Genomic DNA, 19,225 nt, shown 5'->3' with positions numbered 1-19,225 from the left:
CCGGGTTCCCCAATGTCTCATTCAGGTGCGAGCGCAGCTCCCACCTGCAGGACTCCTACCGCCAATTAAAGCCGGCGGGATGATAATTTACATTGTTATTTAGGTAGTTGAGGTACCTGACACACCTCATTGAGTGGAGATTTCAGCAGGGGTGCAATTTTGAAGGATCCTCAGCGTGTTTCCCGTGCTGTGGGAAACAATCCCTGTTGGAGCAGATGTGTTTCAGCCAGCAGCCAGTGGGAGATGCAAAGGATTTTTTGACAGTTGGGGGGAATACCTCATTTATTGCAGCAGGGCACTCCGTCACTTCAGACAAAGTTTTGGCTGCAACACCTTTGTCTTTCCACTCAAAATTATTAATTTATACCCTAAACTCTGCTGTGCAAATGCATTTACCTACTTTGCGGACCCCTCAAACTCACACCATAAGGATGGGGGAATGCCATAACTGCATTCATCACTTCATCTGAGGACGAGCAACATCACCAGCCTCGCCTGGCACGCCATCCACCTCTGCCACGTGGAGCTCCACAACACAGTGCTGCGGCACAGGCACCTGCAACTACAAATGCACCCACCATAGGGTGATCCAATGGGTGGCATCAAGTGTGGGTGTTCATGGTGAACCTCATGAAAGGGACTTATTACACAAGCCAGTCAAGAATGGCCAAGATGTGGCAGTAGTGGTGACAATAATAATATTTAATATGCCATTAACAAAAATCAAATATAAATAAAAAACATGACAAACCGTCAAAAACCCTTGTGCATCCCCCTTGTGCTCATAAAACTTTTGCCTTACGCTTACGAGTACTCCTACATGGTGCTTCCCCTGTGGCTGCAGCAGAGGTAGTGGCAGGTTGCTCTTGTTCATGCCCTGACTGATTAGATGCTTTGGGCCTACGCCCTCTGGGTTTTGGTGCCCGTGAGGGCCCCTCCAAAGGCTGCTCCACCTGCACCTGTGCAGGGGCAGACTCTACCACTTGGAGAGGAGGCAGCATTGCGGGTACTGGTTGAGAGGGGGGGGCAACGGGTGAGACATGGGAGCGCTTTGAGTGACGTCCCCACTTCCATGTCCACTTTCGCCATCATCCCTCTCCTGGGCCAGGCCCAAATCACTCCTACCACCCTGCTGGACGACAGTTTGGAGGACATGTGTGAAGCCTTGTAAGGCCAGTGCTAGTGTATCTGCCTGCCTGTTTAAGGCGGCAGAAAGCTGATCACCGTGAGTCCGAAGGGCCGTTGTCAGGGCCTCAATTGTCTCATTGGTGAGCCGGGCTTGAAGCTCGATGGAGGCTAGCCTTCCCTCCATCGCAGACATTCCCGCACTTACCCACGACACTATCTGAGATGCTCTCACGTCCCTGTGACACTATCTCAGAGATTCCCTCCTGAACCTGTGTCACCACTCCACTCATGCAGGAGTTGGACTCCTCCATCCTCTGCGCAATTGTGGAGAGGGCATGTGGCACCTGTTCCAGCACCTCGCAAATGTGCTGCTGCCCCTCGATCATTCTCCTTTTAATGGATGGCCCCCAGGGTTCAGCATCTGTGTCCAGCTGAGCAGAGCCTGGAGAAGAGTGCTCCCACCGACACGGACTCTCCACAGCTGCCCCTGCCACCAATGTCTGTTCGTGCACACGTGTGGTGACTCACCATGTGCGACCCCAACTAACAGAGGTGTGTGTATCTGCGCTGGTGGATGGCTCGCTCAGATGTGACTGTGCCCCCTCAGAGGCTGGCAGGTCCTCTGAGGAATCGCGCTCTGCCGTCACGGCGGTCGCTGAAGGCCCTGTAAGAGAACAGAAGGCAATATTAAGCATGATGACAGATGTTGAGGTGCTGAAGATGGCAAGGCATGTTAACATCATTTGCTATTGTGAGTGCTGAATGTTAAAGTTCTGTCACCAGCCGTTTGTCGGGTGCCAGTCTCTGTGTCCCCAACAAACAGGCACTCGAGGGTGCGGCTCACTTCAAGAGCCTCCTGCTCCGCGTCCATGAGGACGACCTGATGTTGCAGCCCCCCTCCGGGCTTCGCCCTCTCCCGTGCATTCTCGGCTCTCCTATAAGGGGAGAAAGTAGAGAGGCATGAGTGAGGGATGGTGAAGTGGCCAACCGCTGAATGCATTGGTTTGAGTGAGGCTGACAGTGAAAGAGATTCATCAGAGGGTGAGTATAAAACAGAGCCATGAGATTGTATGAGAATTGGGTTGAGTGATAGTGGTGGGATGAGTACTGGGGAGGTGAGTAAATGCAGGTAAGTTGAGGATGAGGTTTGAGTGGGTGTGAGGAGTGATGTGATAGAGTAGTGTTGGCAGTGCAGAAGGAGTTGTGGGGTGGGGGCGGTGATGTGGAAGATGGAGTGTAGGAGAATGAGTAAGTGTACTCACTTTGGCTGACCTAGTTAGGTCATTGAAGTGCTTCCTGCACTGGATCCGGGTGCGGGAGAAGCTGCTGCTGGTGGCCTCCTCTGCCACCTCGAACCAGGCCTCCTTGGTGGCAGAGACAGGCCACTTCCTCCCGTCCGCTGGGTAGAAAATATCCCTGCTCCTCCTCACCCCATCCAGTAGGACCTGGAGTGAGGCATCGTTAAATCTGGGAGCAGCCTTTCCCCTGGTCTGCTCCATGCTGTACTTTTCATTGGTTGCTGCAGAAGCAGAATTGGAGGACTGCCCCTTTAAATAGGACTCCTCCAGCTGACAGCCTGTGATGCGGGTGCACAGTCTGCCTGCTGCGCAGGTTGACGACGGGAAACCCAGAAGCCACGGTAAGTGGCTTCAATTTACCAGTGATCGCATGGGGAATGGACCGATTTCAATGGGCGGGTTACCCAGTCGCCCCTCCCCCGACTTGCTGCCATCCCACCTCCCTGGTAATATCGGGGCCAAAGTTTCAGCTCAGTCTTACCAATGTTGAGCTGGAGAAATTTGTGGTTCATCCCAACGTTTGATGTCAGACAGGCAGTTGGACAATACAAAAGTAGCCATGGAGTCAAGGATGGTGGAGGAAAGATAAAGTTGGGTGTCATTGATGTACCAAGCTGATGATTATTGATGTTGCTGAGGATCTGTATGCGTAGTTGAGGAATAGGGGAACATCAGAGATGACAGTGTCGGTGTGGGAGGAGATGAAATGAGTATGGTGGAATAGATAGGAGTGGAACCATAATGGGGAGATAACACAGAGGAGAGGGGTACAGGAGCGTAGAGTGAGTCAAAAGTGGAGGAGCAGTCAAGGTGAGATAGCATAAGATATCTGTCTCTGTCCTGTGGGCAGGATGGAATCCAAACTGAAGGGATGAGAATGTGGGACAATTGGAGACATGAGTGTGGAGTTAGATGGCAATGCTAATTTTGAGAACCTGAGAGAAGAAAGAACAGTTAGAAATGGAAGTGTAGTTAAAGAGAATGGAGGGGTCAAGTGTGGTCTTTTTAAGGGGGTGTTTCTGAAATTATCGAATCTTACAGCATGGAAGGAGGCCATTGGGCCCATTGCACCTGTGCCGGCTCTCAGAGCTATTTACTTAGTCCTATTCCTCTGTCCTCTCCCCATATCTTTGTAAAACTTTTCTTTTTCATGTATTCCCTTCTCTTATAAAAGCTGCTGTAGATTCTGCTTCCATCATTGTGTAAGGTAGGGCATTCCAAGTCCTAACAACCTTCTGTGGTGGGGGGGGGGGGGGTGTCTCTCCTTACCCCTCTTTTATGTGAGGATCTTCAATGTATGTCCTCTAGTTAATGACTCAACATACAGTGGAATTTTCCTTATCTAAACCCTGTATAATTTGGAACACCTCTGTCAGATCGCCTCTTGATCTTTATTCTAATGAAAAGATGATGGTAGTTTTGAAAGGGAGAAGGCACAATACCTGGGGGAAAGAAGATTTCACAAAGGTAAACTAGCGCTGATACTGAGGAAAGGTCACTGAGTCACGAGTCACTGAATTAGGAGGGCAGACACGAACAACTGGTGAATCTCACCAAGGAGATGAGTCTGATGTGCGCAAGAGTCTCCAAATTAAACAACTAAGAAATTCACCTAAGTAAAGTTTCTGTTTGTCTGGTAAGGAGCACACATTCTCTTCCTGTCGAGTCAGACCCCATTCACCTGGGGAACTTGGTCATAAGTTGGAAAGACACAATGCGATCAAGTTTGCACGGCTGTATTGCTAAGAGATTAACCAGCTAAAGCTGCATAGCTTGCCAGCGCAGGCAAAAGACAAGCTTCCTGCTGCTTGTCTCGTACAGATCACCTTACTGATCCGGGATTTTAACTTGAAAGGCAATCTGGAGCCAAGTGGAAGGAATCTCAGATCCCAGCGACAGGCTTACTCCTTCTGGTCCCACCAGTCAGCCAGGCTTGCTGGTCAGTTATCAGCTGCACACTGGACTACTGCGGCCCTGTGTGGGTAGGGCTTCAAATGATCAAGTCTGTCATAGAGGATCTACTTGTCCATTCTCTCGTTGCTGGGTATCTTGGAACTAACAACCTAAAGAAAGCGCTTAATTCATATCACCCTCCCCTCGGAAGGTTAGTCACTTTTCTGTCGTCAGATTATTGAAAGCCACATGTTTAAACCCTTATTAGGAGGAACCAAGAACTCCTCCTCAAAAAACTTAGTTTGAGGCACACTTCACCATAAAATGTGTGAGTTAATTGCCATCGTCATCCTGACCACAGCATGGACCCATGCCAAATCCATCAAATTGTGATTTCAGCAGCTGAAGCCTCTCCGCAACCTAGTCAAAGAGCCCACCAAATCCTGAATCCCAGGCCTCCGAGTTACAAATAATAGGAGCTCTCATCCCAGGATTGAGAATTTCCACATCAGATATATGATGGGCATGTACCTTGTGGGTAGTTAGTTGACTCCCTCAGGAGATTAAATGAGTGGATTTGGGCACAACCTTTGATAGCGTAAGTTGTGTGTAGAGGACAGAGACCTAAGAAAGAACTTACATTTTTATAGCTCCTTTCACAACTTCAGGACATCCCAAAATGCTTTACAGCCAATTATGTACTTTTGAAGAGTAGTCACTGTTGTAATGTAGGAAATGTGGCAGCCAATTTGCATACAGCAAGGTCCCACAAACAGCAATGTGATAACAACCAGATAATCTGTTTTGGTGATGTTGGTTGAGGGATAAATATTGGCCGGGACAGCGGGGAGAACTCCCCTGTTCCTCTTCGAATAGTGCCTTGGGATCATTTGCGTCCATCTGAGATGGCAGTCAGGACCTCTGTTTAATGACTCATCCGAAAGACAGCACCTCCAACAGTGCAGCACTCCCTCAGTGGAGTGTCAGCCTAGGTTTTGTGCTCAAGTCTCTAGAATGGGAATTGAACCCACAACCTTCTGAGTCAGAGGCGCGAGTGCTACCTACTGAGCCTTGGCTGAGACTTGATAGGCCACATGAGTTTTTCTCATTCCATGCTTTCTTCCATGTGAAATTTTTAATGTGGGGAGGAGGGGGGGATGGTGGGTTTAAATAGAATAAAATAATGTACAAAATCATGAGGGGAAAATAAGCAACAAAATGGTTCTTTGTCTTTTTCACCAAAGGACGTGCCACCTCGCCAGCCTCCACTGAAACCTCTTCGTAGAAAACTTCGACTTGAAAGCCAGGGGGAAAGCCAGGAGCAGTTACCTCGACTGAAGGCAGCTTCTATACCAGATGCTAAACCACACCTGCAACTGCAAAAGTAATATCTGTGCTTTCTTTAATCTGCAATAATTCAGAACTTTTATGTAATGTTAGTGTGTAAAGCTTTATACAAATTTTAACTGTAGCCTCCATACCATTCTTTCAGTATAGTAGTACTCCAAGTAAACGGAAAACAATTAAATTCCTGTGTACAATGTGTATCGCAAAGAAATGGACAGTGTTGCACAGAGCCTTTCATCCTGCAAGGGTCAAAGGTCATCAGTGAAAGCTGAGTTATGTGGCCTCAGACCAGCTGTGTCTGCATTACTGTGCACTGATAAGAAATCTCTTTTCAATCCCTGTTTTATTAGTAATGAAAGAAGTATACAAAAATGGATTCATTATTGACGAAAAGGTACAGGATAAATCCACCATTCAGTGGCTGGTGCTGGTTCTCACCTCTGCTTGACCTCAGATTAATATCAGCAGAGTCCACCAGTCGCATTGTGTGTTAGATATTAATCCTTAGCCGCGCAGTCATGGAAAAACATAACCCTGGATCAGCAAGAAAAGATCTCTTGCGACCTAGCAAATAGTCATGGATTGGGGGGGTGGGGGGTGGTAGAGAAAGGGAGTAAAAATCCCACCCATCCTCCTATCGACCTGGATTTCAACCAACGTTAAAATCGGAAACAAAACAGCATCTCGCAGACCGCACCTTTGAAAGTCAGTGATTGCAGGGCCTCTTGACTGATTTTCTTTGTCAGTCACTGAAATGTTAACCTGAAGATTATTGAACAGTTAACTTTCAATATTATATTTCATACAAAGTTGACCTTTATTTTTCTTGTTCTAGAATGCCATCCAAGCAGAAAAAAGCCATTCAGACAGCAGTCCGCAAAAACAAGGAAACCAATATGATTCTGGTCAGGTTGAATGGCGAGCTGCAGCAGCAGTTCAAGGTAAGGCGTCCACTGTGAGCCGAAAAGGCAAAGTTACCCGAATTCAATTTTATAGTTGCTGCAAAACTGGTTTTCCCTCTTTCACAAGATGTCCTGTCCCATCATTTTTATACAAATTAATTTTTTTTGGTGGTAGTAGTGGTGAGTTCCCTGGTTCTACGTGCCTGAGGATGTGCCAGCATTTTGCAAATAAAGGCGGATGTGCAGGCACTCCCAGTCTAGGTTGCACATTGGGTATGAGTGCCCCTCCCCACTTCCAAGCAATGCCAGTTTGATGCCACCATCTCTTGTTTTAATATGGAATTAGGCATCTTGCCATTTTCTTTAATGCTCAGATATAATTGTTTAAGTGAAGGCCGCTCTCATTACCCCTTTGCAAAATTAAGAATTATCGTCAGTTTTAACTTTTTTTTGCATCTACAGCTCTTGAATTTTCAATTATTTTTGTTTAAACAGTGAGTGCTGATGATGCCCTTTGGAGAATTAACAACTACCTCGTTCTAGAAGATTGCATGTTGCACTACTTATCTGTACTGAATTAACTGATTTCAAGCAGGAGAGTTGCTGAGGCGATGCAATTGTTGTCATTAGCCCCGGGTTGGGAAGAAGAAAATATATCTAAGTTATAACACTTGAACTGACCATTGGGCCCAATCTATCCATGACGGGGCAATCAATCTGAGTTTCCATTCTTGATCATAGCAAAATGCGTGCACATGCACCTCGGGCGAGGGCAGGATTGGCCTCAGCTGTGATGCCCTCTGCAGAGAATCACCTGTTGGCACTCACTGCCGAGGTTGAAACATGAAGGATATCCACTTGGCAGAGGTACTGTAGGATGCTGGCACCTGTGGGACTCTATCCAGCAAAAAGTAAGCCTTCAGGAAGGGAAGGGAGAACATTTTTTATAACACCAAAATTCACTTTAATTAGTACAGCAAAATCGCACTGAATTGCCCACGTTAACAAATGAACCAGATGTGTGTGTGATGTTATTTTTCCCATAAACTAGATTAGGTTCGCCTGTGACTACCTCCTGTGGATTGAATAGCCTACCAATACTCACCAGAGCATGGTCACTTAGACAAGGTACTAGCGGGAGACTTGTACTTGTACCTGTGAGACTTGCACCGTAACCAGTTTTAACTTCTCAATGTGGTCCCAATAGAGTTGAGAGCCCTGCAGTCATCAATTGTCCACTATCACTTTATGTTGAAATTTGCTACAGTATAACTGGAAACTGGTTTCTCTACTAGCAACATCAACAATAATTAAGGTTTGAAAGAAGAAAAAAGGAAGAACTTGCATTTATATAGTGCTTTCATGACCTCAAGACAACCTGAAACACTTTACAGCCAATGAAGTATGTTTGAAGTATAGTCAGTGATGTAATGTAGGAACTGCGGCAGTCAATTGCACACAAACAACAATGTGATATTGACCAGATAATCTGTTTTAGTGATGTTGGTTGAGGGATAAATATTGCTAGGTCTCTTCTCTTTGAAATAGTGCCATGGGATGTTTCACATCCACCTGAAAGGGCAGATGGTGCCTTGGTTTAACATCTCATCCGAAACACAGCATCTCCGACAGTGCAGCACTCCCTCAGTACTGCACTGAAGTATCAGACCAGATTATGTGCTCGAGTCTGTGGAGTGGGATTTGAACCCACAATCTCCTGCCTCAGAGGTGGGAGTGCTACCAACTGAGCCACAGCTGACACCTGTTTGTGTGTGTTACAGTATCAAATAGTTTAACCAACATCTCCAGAATACACCAACAAATCATTTCACAGAACACTAACATATATGTTGGACTACACATAAATTGGGGTCCAGAAAGCACTTGAGAACTTACGGCTTCATGTCCTGAGTAAATGGAATTCATTGTGTCTGACATTGCTGTTATCAATCCTTTGTACATCTTATTACCTCCATTTGGGATGCAACAACATAAGATTGGCTTATGCAGTGTCATTACAGCACATGCAGAGTATGCTTTTTAGAAAAAGATTATTTGAGAGTTCACTGTTTGTGGACGGCATGACAAATAGTTCAAACCACTCACTTAGAACCAGATACTGATATACTGGCACCCACAGGCAGCACGAACACGGTGTGCATGCAGTCTCCAGTGAGCTCTCGAATGATGCACGTAGCACTTGAACCACACAGATGGCAAATCAGTCACATTAAATTAGAGGATGTTGGGGGGAAAGAGAGTGTGTAGCCTTCTGAAGTCTGATTTCAGGTGCTGTAGTTCACAGTACTGAGTCCCTCACTCTATATTGTGGAAGAATCATCACCACAAGAATTGCAGTGGTTTAAGGAGAAGGCCCACCGCCACCACCTTCTCGGCAGCTAGAGATGGGCAATAAGTGCGGCCTTGCCAGCATCGCCTACGTCCTGTGAACAAATAAAATAAGAGGAAGAATGTTCCATTTTTCAGAACTGACATCCCCTCACTTTGAGGGAACAGTTCACTTTTTCGGGAAAATAAAGTCAAAATGCCATTAAGGAGCTCTGTGGAGTTTGGTTTTTGATAGTGTTAAATTACTGCTTGGATAAAATAAAAAGAAATAAAGACTTGCATTTATATGGCGCCTTTCACAACTTCAGGAAGTCCTAAAGCGCTTTATAGCCAATGAAGTACTTTTTGAAGTGTGATCACTGTTGTAATATCCTTCTAAATGAGAAATTGGTTACAATACAACCAAAGCTATTGCGACGTATTAAATCTGTTGTAAGAAGTTAATAATAGTTGTATCGTGGTATTGTGTGAGTCACTGCAGTTCTGAGGGGTCAGCTGAGAAGTTAACATGTGGGTGGAGGCAGCAATGGACTGACTTCAAAAAAAAAAGGTTTACCTTCTGATTGTCTGTAGAATCCTGCAGGGTCACCATGACATTTGATCCTGAATTTGTACAGCAATGGTAATGTTAACTGAAATGAGTCATTTCTATATATTTGTGCCATTAGACATTCCTGGTCAACCGTACTAATTGCCACCACCTTTTGGAAGAGAACAATAGCAACATTTGTATAAACTTTTCAAAATAAAGCTATGGAATCAGAAGCCATATTTGACACTGTACCAATGGTCAGTTTATAGCAGAATTCTTGGGCCCACTGTTCACCGATGGACTCTATAGACTTGATGAACGGCTTGAGAAAACAGTTGGTGGAGAAAGCAAGATATTCATGTGCAAATGTGCACTCAAACTATAATCTGTGTGGTTTGTGTCAAATAACAGCTGGACATGAGGCAGCACATTTGTACTGGAAGCTGCTGAAGCCGTACAGACATCATATTCTGATGTGTGTGTGCAACGGCTCCGACTCTCTGTTGGAGGGCAGTTCCCCACAAATTTATTTATTTTTAAATCTCTGCATATTCTTGCAGCGTATGTTCGATTCTCTGATGCTGCATGCGCACAAACCGATGCATTTTATTTTTCTTTGGAAAATGTTTAGCCAGTTTTATTTAATGGGGTGAATCTCACAGACCCATGGGAGTGGCAAGGGTCACAGTCGTGAGTTCAGCTGCCAGTTTATACTGGCCCCTGGGGGGCGATGCCACCTCACGAGGCTCTTGCTGGCCTGAGTGCCAATTCACAAATTAAGATTTTAGGCAGTCTGCGGTGACAGTTGAAAATCTGGTTTCGGGCCTTCTGTCGCGAGCAGCAAAATTCATTTTCATATCATCAAAACCCATTAATTAGCCTCATAACACCCTCTAGTTCAATTTTTTTTAAAATTCGCTCATGGGATGTGGGCATCGCTGGCAAAGCCAGCATTTATTGCCCATCCCTAATTGCCATTGAGAAGGTGGTGGTGAGCCACCTTCTTGAACCGTTGCAGTCCGTGTGGTGAAGGTTCTCCCACAGTGCTGTTAGGAAGGGAGTTCCAGGATTTTGACCCAGCGACGATAAAGGAACGGCGATATATTTCCAAGTCAGGATGGTGTGTGACTTGGAGGGGAATGTGCAGGTGGTGGTGTTCCCATGCGCCTGCTGCCCTTGTCCTTCTAGGTGGTAGAAGCCTTGGCGAGTTGCTGCAGTGCATCCTGTGAATGGTACACACTGCAGCCACAGTGCGCCAGTGGTGAAGGGAGTGAATGTTTAGGATGGTGAACGGGGTGCTAATCAAGCAGGCTGCTTTGTCCTGGATGGCGTCGAGCTTCTTGAGTGTTGGAGCTGCACTCATTCAGGCAAGTGGAGAGTATTCCATCACATTCCTGACTTGTGCCTTGTAGATGGTGGAATGGCTTTGGGGAGTCCGGAGGTGAGTCACTCGCCACAGAATACCCAGCCTCTGACCTGCTCTTGTAGCCACAGTATTTATGTGGCTGGTCCAGTTAAGTTTCTGGTCAATGGTGACCCCCAGGATGTTGATGGTGGGGGATTCGGCGATGGTAATGGCGTTGAATGTCTCTGGGGAAGTGGTTGGACTCTCTCTTGTTGGAGATGGTCATTGCCTGGCACTTGTCTGGAGCGAATGTTACTTGCCACTTATCAGCCCAAGCTTGGATGTTGTCCAGGTCTTGTTGCATGCGGGCATGGACTGCTTCATTATCTGAGGGGTTGCGAATGGAACTGAACACTGTGCAGTCATCAGCGAACATCCCCATTTCTGACCTTATGATGGAGGGAAGGTCATTGATGAAGCAGTTGAAGATGGTTGGGCCTAAGACACTGCCCTGAGGAACTCCAACACCAGTGTCCCGGGGCTGAGATGATTGGCCTCCAACAACCAATACCACCTTCCTTTGTGCTAGGTATGACTCCAGCCACTGGAGAGTTTTCCCGCTGATTCCCATTGACTTCAATTTTACTCGGGCTCCTTGGTGCCACACTCGGTCAAATGCTGCCTTGATGTCAAGGGCAGTCACTCTCACCTCACGTTTGGACCAAGACTGTAATGAGGTTTGGAGCCGAGTGGTCCTGGTGGAACCCAAACTGAGCGTTGGTGAGCAGGTTATTGGTGAGTAAGTGCTGCTTGATAGCACTGTCGACGACACCCTCCATCACTTTGCTGATGATTGAGAGTAGACTGATGGGGCAGTAATTGGCCAGATTGGATTTGTCCTGCATTTTGTGGACAGGACATACCTGGGCAATTTTCCACATTGTCGGGTAGATGCCAGTGTTGTAGCTGTACTAGAACGGTTTGGCTAGAGGCGTGACTAGTTCTGGAGCACAAGTCTTCAGCATTACAGCCGGGATGTTGTCGGGGCCCATAGCCTTTGCTGTATTCAGTGCACTCAGCCGTTTCTTGATATCACGTGGAGTGAATCGAATTGGCTGAAGACCGGCTTCATGTGATGGTGGGGATATCAGAGGAGGCCGAGATGGATCATCCACTCGGCACTTCTGGCTGAAGATGGTTGCAAATGCTTCAGCCTTGTCTTTTGCACTCACGTGCTGGACTCTGCCATCATTGAGGATGGGGATGTTTACAGAGCCTCCTCCTCCCGTTAGTTGTTTAATTGTCCACCACCATTCACGACTGGAGGACTGCAGAGCTTTGATCTGATTCGTTGGTTGTGGAATCGCTTAGCTCTGTCTATAGCATGTTGCTTCCACTGTTTAGCATGCATGTAGTCCTGTGTTGTAGCTTCACCAGGTTGGCACCTCATTTTTAGGTACGCCTGGTGCTGCTCTTCTACACTCCTCATTGAACCAGGATTGATCCCCTGACATTGTTGGTAATGGTAGAGTGAGGAATATGCCGGGCCATGAGGTTACAGATTGTGCTGGAATACAAATCTGCTGCTGATGGCCCACAGCCCCTCATGGATGCCCACTTTTGAGCTGCTAGATCAGTTCTGAATCTATCCCATTCACCACGGTGGTAGTGCCACACAACACGTTGGATGGTGTTCTCAGTGCGAAGACAGGACTTTGTCTCCACGAGGTCTGTGCGGTGGTCGCTCCTACCAATACTGTCATGGACAGATGCATCTGCGACAGGTAGATTGGTGAGGATGAGGTCAAGTAAGTTTTTCCCTCGTGTTGGTTCGCTCACCACCTGCCGCAGGCCCAGTCTGGCAGCTGTGTCCTTCAGGACTCGGCCAGCTCGGTCAGTAGTGGTGCTACCGAGCCATTCTTGATGGACATTGAAGTCCCCCACCCAGAGTACATTCTGTGCCCTTGCTACCCTCAGTGCTTCCTCCAAGTGGTGCTCAACATGGAGGAGGACTGATTCATCAGCTGAAGGAGGGCAGTAGGTGATAACCAGCAGGAGGTTTCCTTGCCCATGTTTGACCTGATGCCATGAGATTTCATGGGGTCCGGAGTCAATGTTGAGGACTCCCAGGGCCACTCCCTCCTGACTGTATATCTGCCTCTGGTGGGACAGGACATACCAGGGATGGTAATGGAAGAGTCTGGGACGTTGGCTGAAAGGTATGATTCTGTGAGTATGGGTACGTCAGGCTGTTGCTTGACTAGTCTGTGGGACAGCTCTCCCAATTTTGGCACAAGTCCCCAGATGTTAGTGAGGAGGACTTTGCAGGGTCGCCTGGGCTTGGTTTGCCTTCATCGTGTCCGATGCCTAGTGGTCCGTCCGGTTTTTTTCTTCTTATGACTTTTCGTAGCGAGATTGTACAACTGAGTGGCTTGCTCGGCCATTTCAGAGGGCAATTAAGAATCAACCACATTGCTGTGGGTCTGGAGTCACATATAGGCCAGACCGGGTAAGGACGGCAGGTTTCCTCCTCTAAAGGGCATTAGCGAACCAGATGGGTTTTTACGACAATCCGGTACCATTACTGATACTAGTTTCTTTTTTTTCCAGAATTTTATTTAATTAATTGAATTTAAATTTGCCAGTTGCCATGGCAGGTAGTTGAACTCATGATTCTGGATTATTAGTCCAGGCCTTGGGATTCTAGTCCAGTAACATAACCACTATGCTACCATACCCAGTGTATTATTCCATTATGATATTTATGATGTGGAGATGCCGGTGATGGACTGGGGTTGACAATTGTAAACAACTTTACAACACCAAGTTATAGTCCAACGATTTGTATTTGAAATCTACAAGCTTTCGGAGGTTTCCTCCTTCCTCAGGTAAATGTTTAGTTAGTGACCTTTATTAATGGGCAGTAAAAAAAATGGTGTAGCTACAATTTTAGGAGTACGTCGTGAAAGGGATTTTTTTTTTCCCCTGGAGAGGGCTAGGGTCATGCTCCTTTTTTTAAAAAGTTAGGTTTTTTTTTATGCTTTCTGTGACATTTTCCTGCATTTTGAAGTAAACTTTTTACATGTACCACACAGGGAGTCAAGACCTAGTGTAATTTTCAGTGGGGTTAGATGGTGGAGGATAATTGGATGAAGGCAGGCGTTTGTTCTAATTTCTATATTACCATTAGAAATTTCAGGGCCTCCACTGGTGGGATGGTATAATTACAGCATGGCAAGTTTACATGGGTAATTGCCATTATAAATGTAGACATAAGAATTTACAATGCAGAACATTGTCAGGAATGTATAAGCATAAGGTTTTTACTATGTAGTAAATATTTTATGATGTGTATACTAATTAATATAAGAGAATATACCACACTAAGCCGGACCAAGAACTAGGATGTGATTATCTATTATTGGATAATCTATTAACAAAATAATATGCTTGTTTCTTAACTCTGCTTCTTGCTTTACTACTATGTTTCTTCAGCCTAGAAATACCGATGGCAACATTTGCGCGATACTTTTCTGACCATTATTTTAACACTTTCGTTAAATGTTGATCCACCAACAAGGCCAATAGTAATTTCTAGGTTTTGATTTCAAAAGGAAGCACTAATACAATCGTGTGGTATGAAAATACCTCTTCATTAACTGCTGCACAACCTTGTGATCTCAGTCAGAAGGCAGTTGCCATATTGCCTTGTGGGTTTACCCGTCTTTTGGATGAGGCGTTAAACCGAGGCCCCATCTGCCCTCAGGTTGATGTGGAAGATTCCATGGCACATGTCCAGAGAACTATAGACCAGTTAGCTTAACGTCAGTGGTAGGACAGATAATGGAGTCTTTACTCAAAGATGTAAAACATCTAGAAAACGAAAATATAATAGAGTAGTCAGCACAGATTTCAGAAAGGAAAGTCATGCTTGACCAAACTTACTTCTTCAAAGAATTCAGTATCAAAGAGTAGACAAGGGTAATGTAGTAGATGTAATATATTTGGATTTTCAAAAGACCAGTAAGGTACCTTATTGTAGACTCATGACTAAGGTCAGAGCATGTGGAGTCGGGACGGGTAGCAAGCTAGCTACAAAACAGAAAAGAGTAGGGGGTTAAGGGAGCTACTCAGACTGGCAAAAGATGGGACATGGTGTTCCATAGTGATCGGTGCTGGAACCACTGCTGTTCATAATTTACATCAACGATTTGGACTCTGGAATCAGACGTACAATTTCATAATTTGCAGATGACACGAAATTGGGGGTTGTAGTTAATACAAAGGAAGAATGCATTAAAATGCAAGAAGACATTAATAAACTTGCAGAATGGGCGTGCAATTGGCAAATTAATTTCAATATAGATAAGTGTGAGGTGGTGCATTTTGGTAGGAAGAATAGGAGGCCACATATTGCTTGAATTATAAGAATCTAAATGAGGTAGAGAAGCAAAGGGATTTCGGGGTACAGATACACATCACTAAAAGTAGCAACGCAGGTTAAAAGGCCATAAAAAAGGAAAAGCAAGCACTGTGGTTCATTTCTAGATCAAATTGAAAAGCAGAGAACTTATGTTAAACTTGTATCGAACCTTGGTTAGACCACACTTGGAGTATTGTGCACAGTTCTGGTCTCCATATTATAAAAAAGATATGGAGGCATTGGAGAAGGTGCAAAAAAGATTGATGAGGTTGATACCAGAACTGAGAGGATATACTTATCAGGAAAGGCTGAACAGACAGGAGCTCTTTTCTCTAGAAAAGAGAAGGTTGAGGGGGTGACCTGATAGAGGTCTTTAAGGTAATGAAAGGGTTTGATAGGGTGGCCGTAGAGAAGATGTTTCCTCTTGTGGGGGAGTCCAAAACTAGAGGTCATCAATATAAGACAGTCTCTAATAAATCCAATAGGGAATTCAGGAGAAACTTCTTTACCCAGAAAGTGGTAAGAATGTGGAACACACTACCACTAGGAGTAGTTGAGGCAAATACAAGCATAGATGCATTTAAAGGGAAGCTAGATAAGCATGTGAAGGATGAAGGGATCGAAGTGTATGCTAATAGAGGTAGATGAAGTAAGGAGGGAGGAGGCTTGTGTGGAGCATAAACGCTGGCATAGACCAGTTGGGCCGAATTGCCTGTTTCTGTGCTGTCGACTCGATATAACTCTGTTTTGAAGAAGAGCAGGGGCATTCTCCCTTGTGTCCTGGCCAGTATTTATCCCTCAACCAACATCACTAAAACAGATTATCTGGTCATTATCACATTGCTGTCTGTGGGAGCTTGCTGTGTGCAAATTGACTGCCACGTTTCCTACATTACAACGGTGACTACACTTCAAAAGTACTTCATTGGCTCTAAAGCATTTTGGGACACCCTGAGGTCATGAAAGTCACTATATAAATGCAAGTTCTTTCTTTATGATATAAAAACCCACTAATTGCAGCCTTATAACAGCCTCCAACTCCACTGCTTTTTATCATTTGGATTTTATTTGAGTGGTCGTCTTTATTGCAGTGCTGATATGGCCATTTTATATGATTTGCCATCCTGTGCTTTTGGAACGTGGACCTTAGCCTCCAAAAACAAGAAGTTAATGCACTCCGTATAGCCACCATTACACCACTGATCGTGATCAAACTTCTGTGAACACAGAGCTTCAATTTTTATGCTGTCTCCAAAAATGTTAAAGACTAACTCACATTGCTACTTACGAACATTTGTTGTATAAAAGGAACATAGAATGACATGATACAAACATTTGTCTCTTTCAGGAAGTTCGCAAAGAGCGAATTGCACTGGAGTCTCAGTTGGAGCACCTTCGACCAGTCGTGCACACGTGACTTCACCTTCCAGCTAGTAATGGGCTTGGGAGCTTGGAAGCTCAATCATAAGGACAGCATACACACAAATTCTAGATAGGAATAGGGCAAGTGTAAGCACAATACGGGCCACTGTGACACAATGACCTCTCTGAATGCTGCCATTTTTACAACAATGTGTTTGAGCACAGAAGTAGAAAAATTTATACAATGCAAACATTAATATTTGCATTTTCAAATGATCTTTGAAAATGTTCAGTTGTTTGAAGCACATTCTGTTCTGGCTATCTTGTGTGACAAGTAATAGCAGAACAATGATCAAATCTTTTACAAGGTTAGCCTTGGCCTCCTTTCAAAGCAAAATCTGTGCCGTTCGGGTCTTTTACATACATTGTAAACCCAAGAGCATTATAAACAGGAATGAGTGCAAATGGAGCGATGTGGTATTTGTTAAAGCATGTTTTTATCATTTGCAGTACTTTGCCGTGTAACGTGCTCACTTAAGGTTTAGAATATGTGATCATTATTCTCTTCTCCCCCTCCACCCCAACACTTGTTGCACTTCATGAGGTGCTTGTAGTAATTTTTTCCCCATATTTCAATACTCTAACTCTATTATGAATTGTGCAAGAAGTACATTTTTTCTAAGGAAATTTATAATTAAGATAATTATGAACATTAAAATGGGTATTTTCTCTTTGTTTGTAAATGTTCCATATGTTGTTTTATATTTCCCTAAATTCTAGTTTTCTTTCTGTAGTGAAATATTCAGTATTTGAGCAACTGCATGCTATCTGCAACGATGTGTGTCTTGCAATTGTAACTTTAAGATCTAAGCTATTCATATGTGGACCTGTGGTTATGTGGGCAAAATAGCAAAAGAATTTCACACAAGATGCACAAGACTCTCTATCCCTTTTCTGGGAATGATATGCTTGTACTCAGTTCAACTGGCTGACCTATGTGCTCGGGCACAATACTTCTTTATGATAATGCTCACTTTTATACAGTTTTTTTTTCATACTTTTGCCTCATGTTTATGTGCAATATTTGTACTCTGAATTATATATAGTGTGGAATAGTTATTTAAGTGAAGGTGTCAGGGATTGTAGGATTTAAATGTTTTCCTTTGAGTAGCAGCTATTGCTGTTGCTTGGTAAATGATTTCAGAGTTGGTGGTACTGTGTTGAAATAAATCTGAAACAGTTTCTAAAATGGCCACGTACATGCTTGTATTATATAGGTGACATTTTAAACAGGCCTGATGAACATGGTGGCCCCGCAATTCTGTGCCTATTCCGGGAGACTCTCGCCGTAAGTTCGGCAGGAATCCACTGGAGTGGCTGCGACCCAAGCTGGACGACCTGGATGGGCCGGGTCCTGGACTTAAGTCCAAGTGTCCTGGATGGCCTTGTGGGGGCACGGACTCCACAAGTCGGGAGTTCCTGATCTCCGACACCCATCAGGAGTGGGGCCTTCCTGGGCTTCCATGCTAGGATCAGGCCCTGGATCCCTGAAGATTAGGGCCAGACTTAAAGCCAGTCCTCCTGTTAGGATGTTGGGAGTCAGGCTAACAACCTGTCCACCTAAAAATGCCTTCAGTTATGGAAACAACCCAGAGCCGAGATGAGTCTATTCAGACTTGCAAATATAAACATCAGCTGTGAAAAACCACAATCTGTTGGGTGTGAGGCAAGCTGGTACTCCAGTTGTGTCAAATATCTTGCTCTGGACAGACAGCAGTGGAAGAAATGAGTAGCCAGTATGCACGGGAGAAGATCGAACTAACTTGTAAGTCAGTCTTCATGCAAATTTCTTCCTCAAACTGCATACATCAGTTAAGTTTATTTAAATATTGTGCTTGCACAATATAGAATAACAAATATCTACCAGTGTGTTTAAACACAATAAGAGATGTTAGGGTTCAGTGCTTCACTGTTGCAATTTGTGATAACTGTTTGAAACAGTGTGTTGCTGCTTTGAGACACGCTGCTGGAAATCTAGTGTCCCATTAGAATATATTCTGCAATATTATTTCTCGGTAACCAAATGCAAATGCTCAAAAGTTGCATCACCATGTTTGACTATGAGCACGCATCAACATGGGGCTCTGGACAGTGACATCCAGTGGGCGACACAAAGGGACTCCTAATGAAAAGTTCATGACCTCATCTGAGCCCTTGTTGAGAGATTGCTGCCTTGCAGTTACTCCCAGACACCCATTGTTCTGTTTTATTTGAACAGTCGTTCAATCAGTCATGTAGTTATTATACATCTAGTGTTTCATACACCCCTATCTGACAATCTGCATACTTTCCCATAGCTATTGAAGGAATAGACTGCCAGCTTTGTGCTGCTGTAACGTTTAGTTTCATAATAAATCCACTGTAACGCATTGAGATGCGCTTGGAGTACAGCATTTCTAAAATGAACGATTCATTTGCTAAATACTTGCACGCAAAATGCGTCCTCATCTGTCAGATACAATTTAAACAAAAGAGATCACAATTGAGAAGCGGCTCTCTGCTCTCCCTGGTTCTTTCACTTGTGCGTTTTCTGTTTAATCCTGGTGTCGTTAGCAGTGCCTCTACTACTGTAGGATTCAGCCAGGT

The 19,225-nt window shown here is 44.8% G+C and overlaps 1 protein-coding gene across 2 annotated transcripts in view; it reads left to right on the top strand.

Moving 5' to 3' along the window:
• reps2 (RALBP1 associated Eps domain containing 2) overlaps positions 1 to 17,987 on the top strand; it is a 226,124-nt gene extending 208,137 nt beyond the window's left edge. For both annotated transcript variants that reach the window (XM_067992674.1, XM_067992673.1), the window contains 3 exons: positions 5,564 to 5,703; positions 6,502 to 6,607; positions 16,566 to 17,987. In XM_067992674.1, coding sequence (XP_067848775.1) covers positions 5,564 to 5,703; positions 6,502 to 6,607; positions 16,566 to 16,634 — 315 coding nt within the window. In that variant the 3' untranslated portion in view covers positions 16,635 to 17,987. The remainder of the gene's footprint in view (positions 1 to 5,563; positions 5,704 to 6,501; positions 6,608 to 16,565) is intronic.
• Positions 17,988 to 19,225: the final 1,238 nt, after the last annotated feature.

The sequence above is a fragment of the Heptranchias perlo genome, chromosome 11 (genome assembly GCF_035084215.1).
Source record: "Heptranchias perlo isolate sHepPer1 chromosome 11, sHepPer1.hap1, whole genome shotgun sequence".
Classification (NCBI taxonomy): Eukaryota; Metazoa; Chordata; class Chondrichthyes; order Hexanchiformes; family Hexanchidae; genus Heptranchias; species Heptranchias perlo.
The sequence above is the reverse complement of the archived record's forward strand: the minus strand, read 5'-3'. Positions and strand labels throughout refer to the sequence as shown.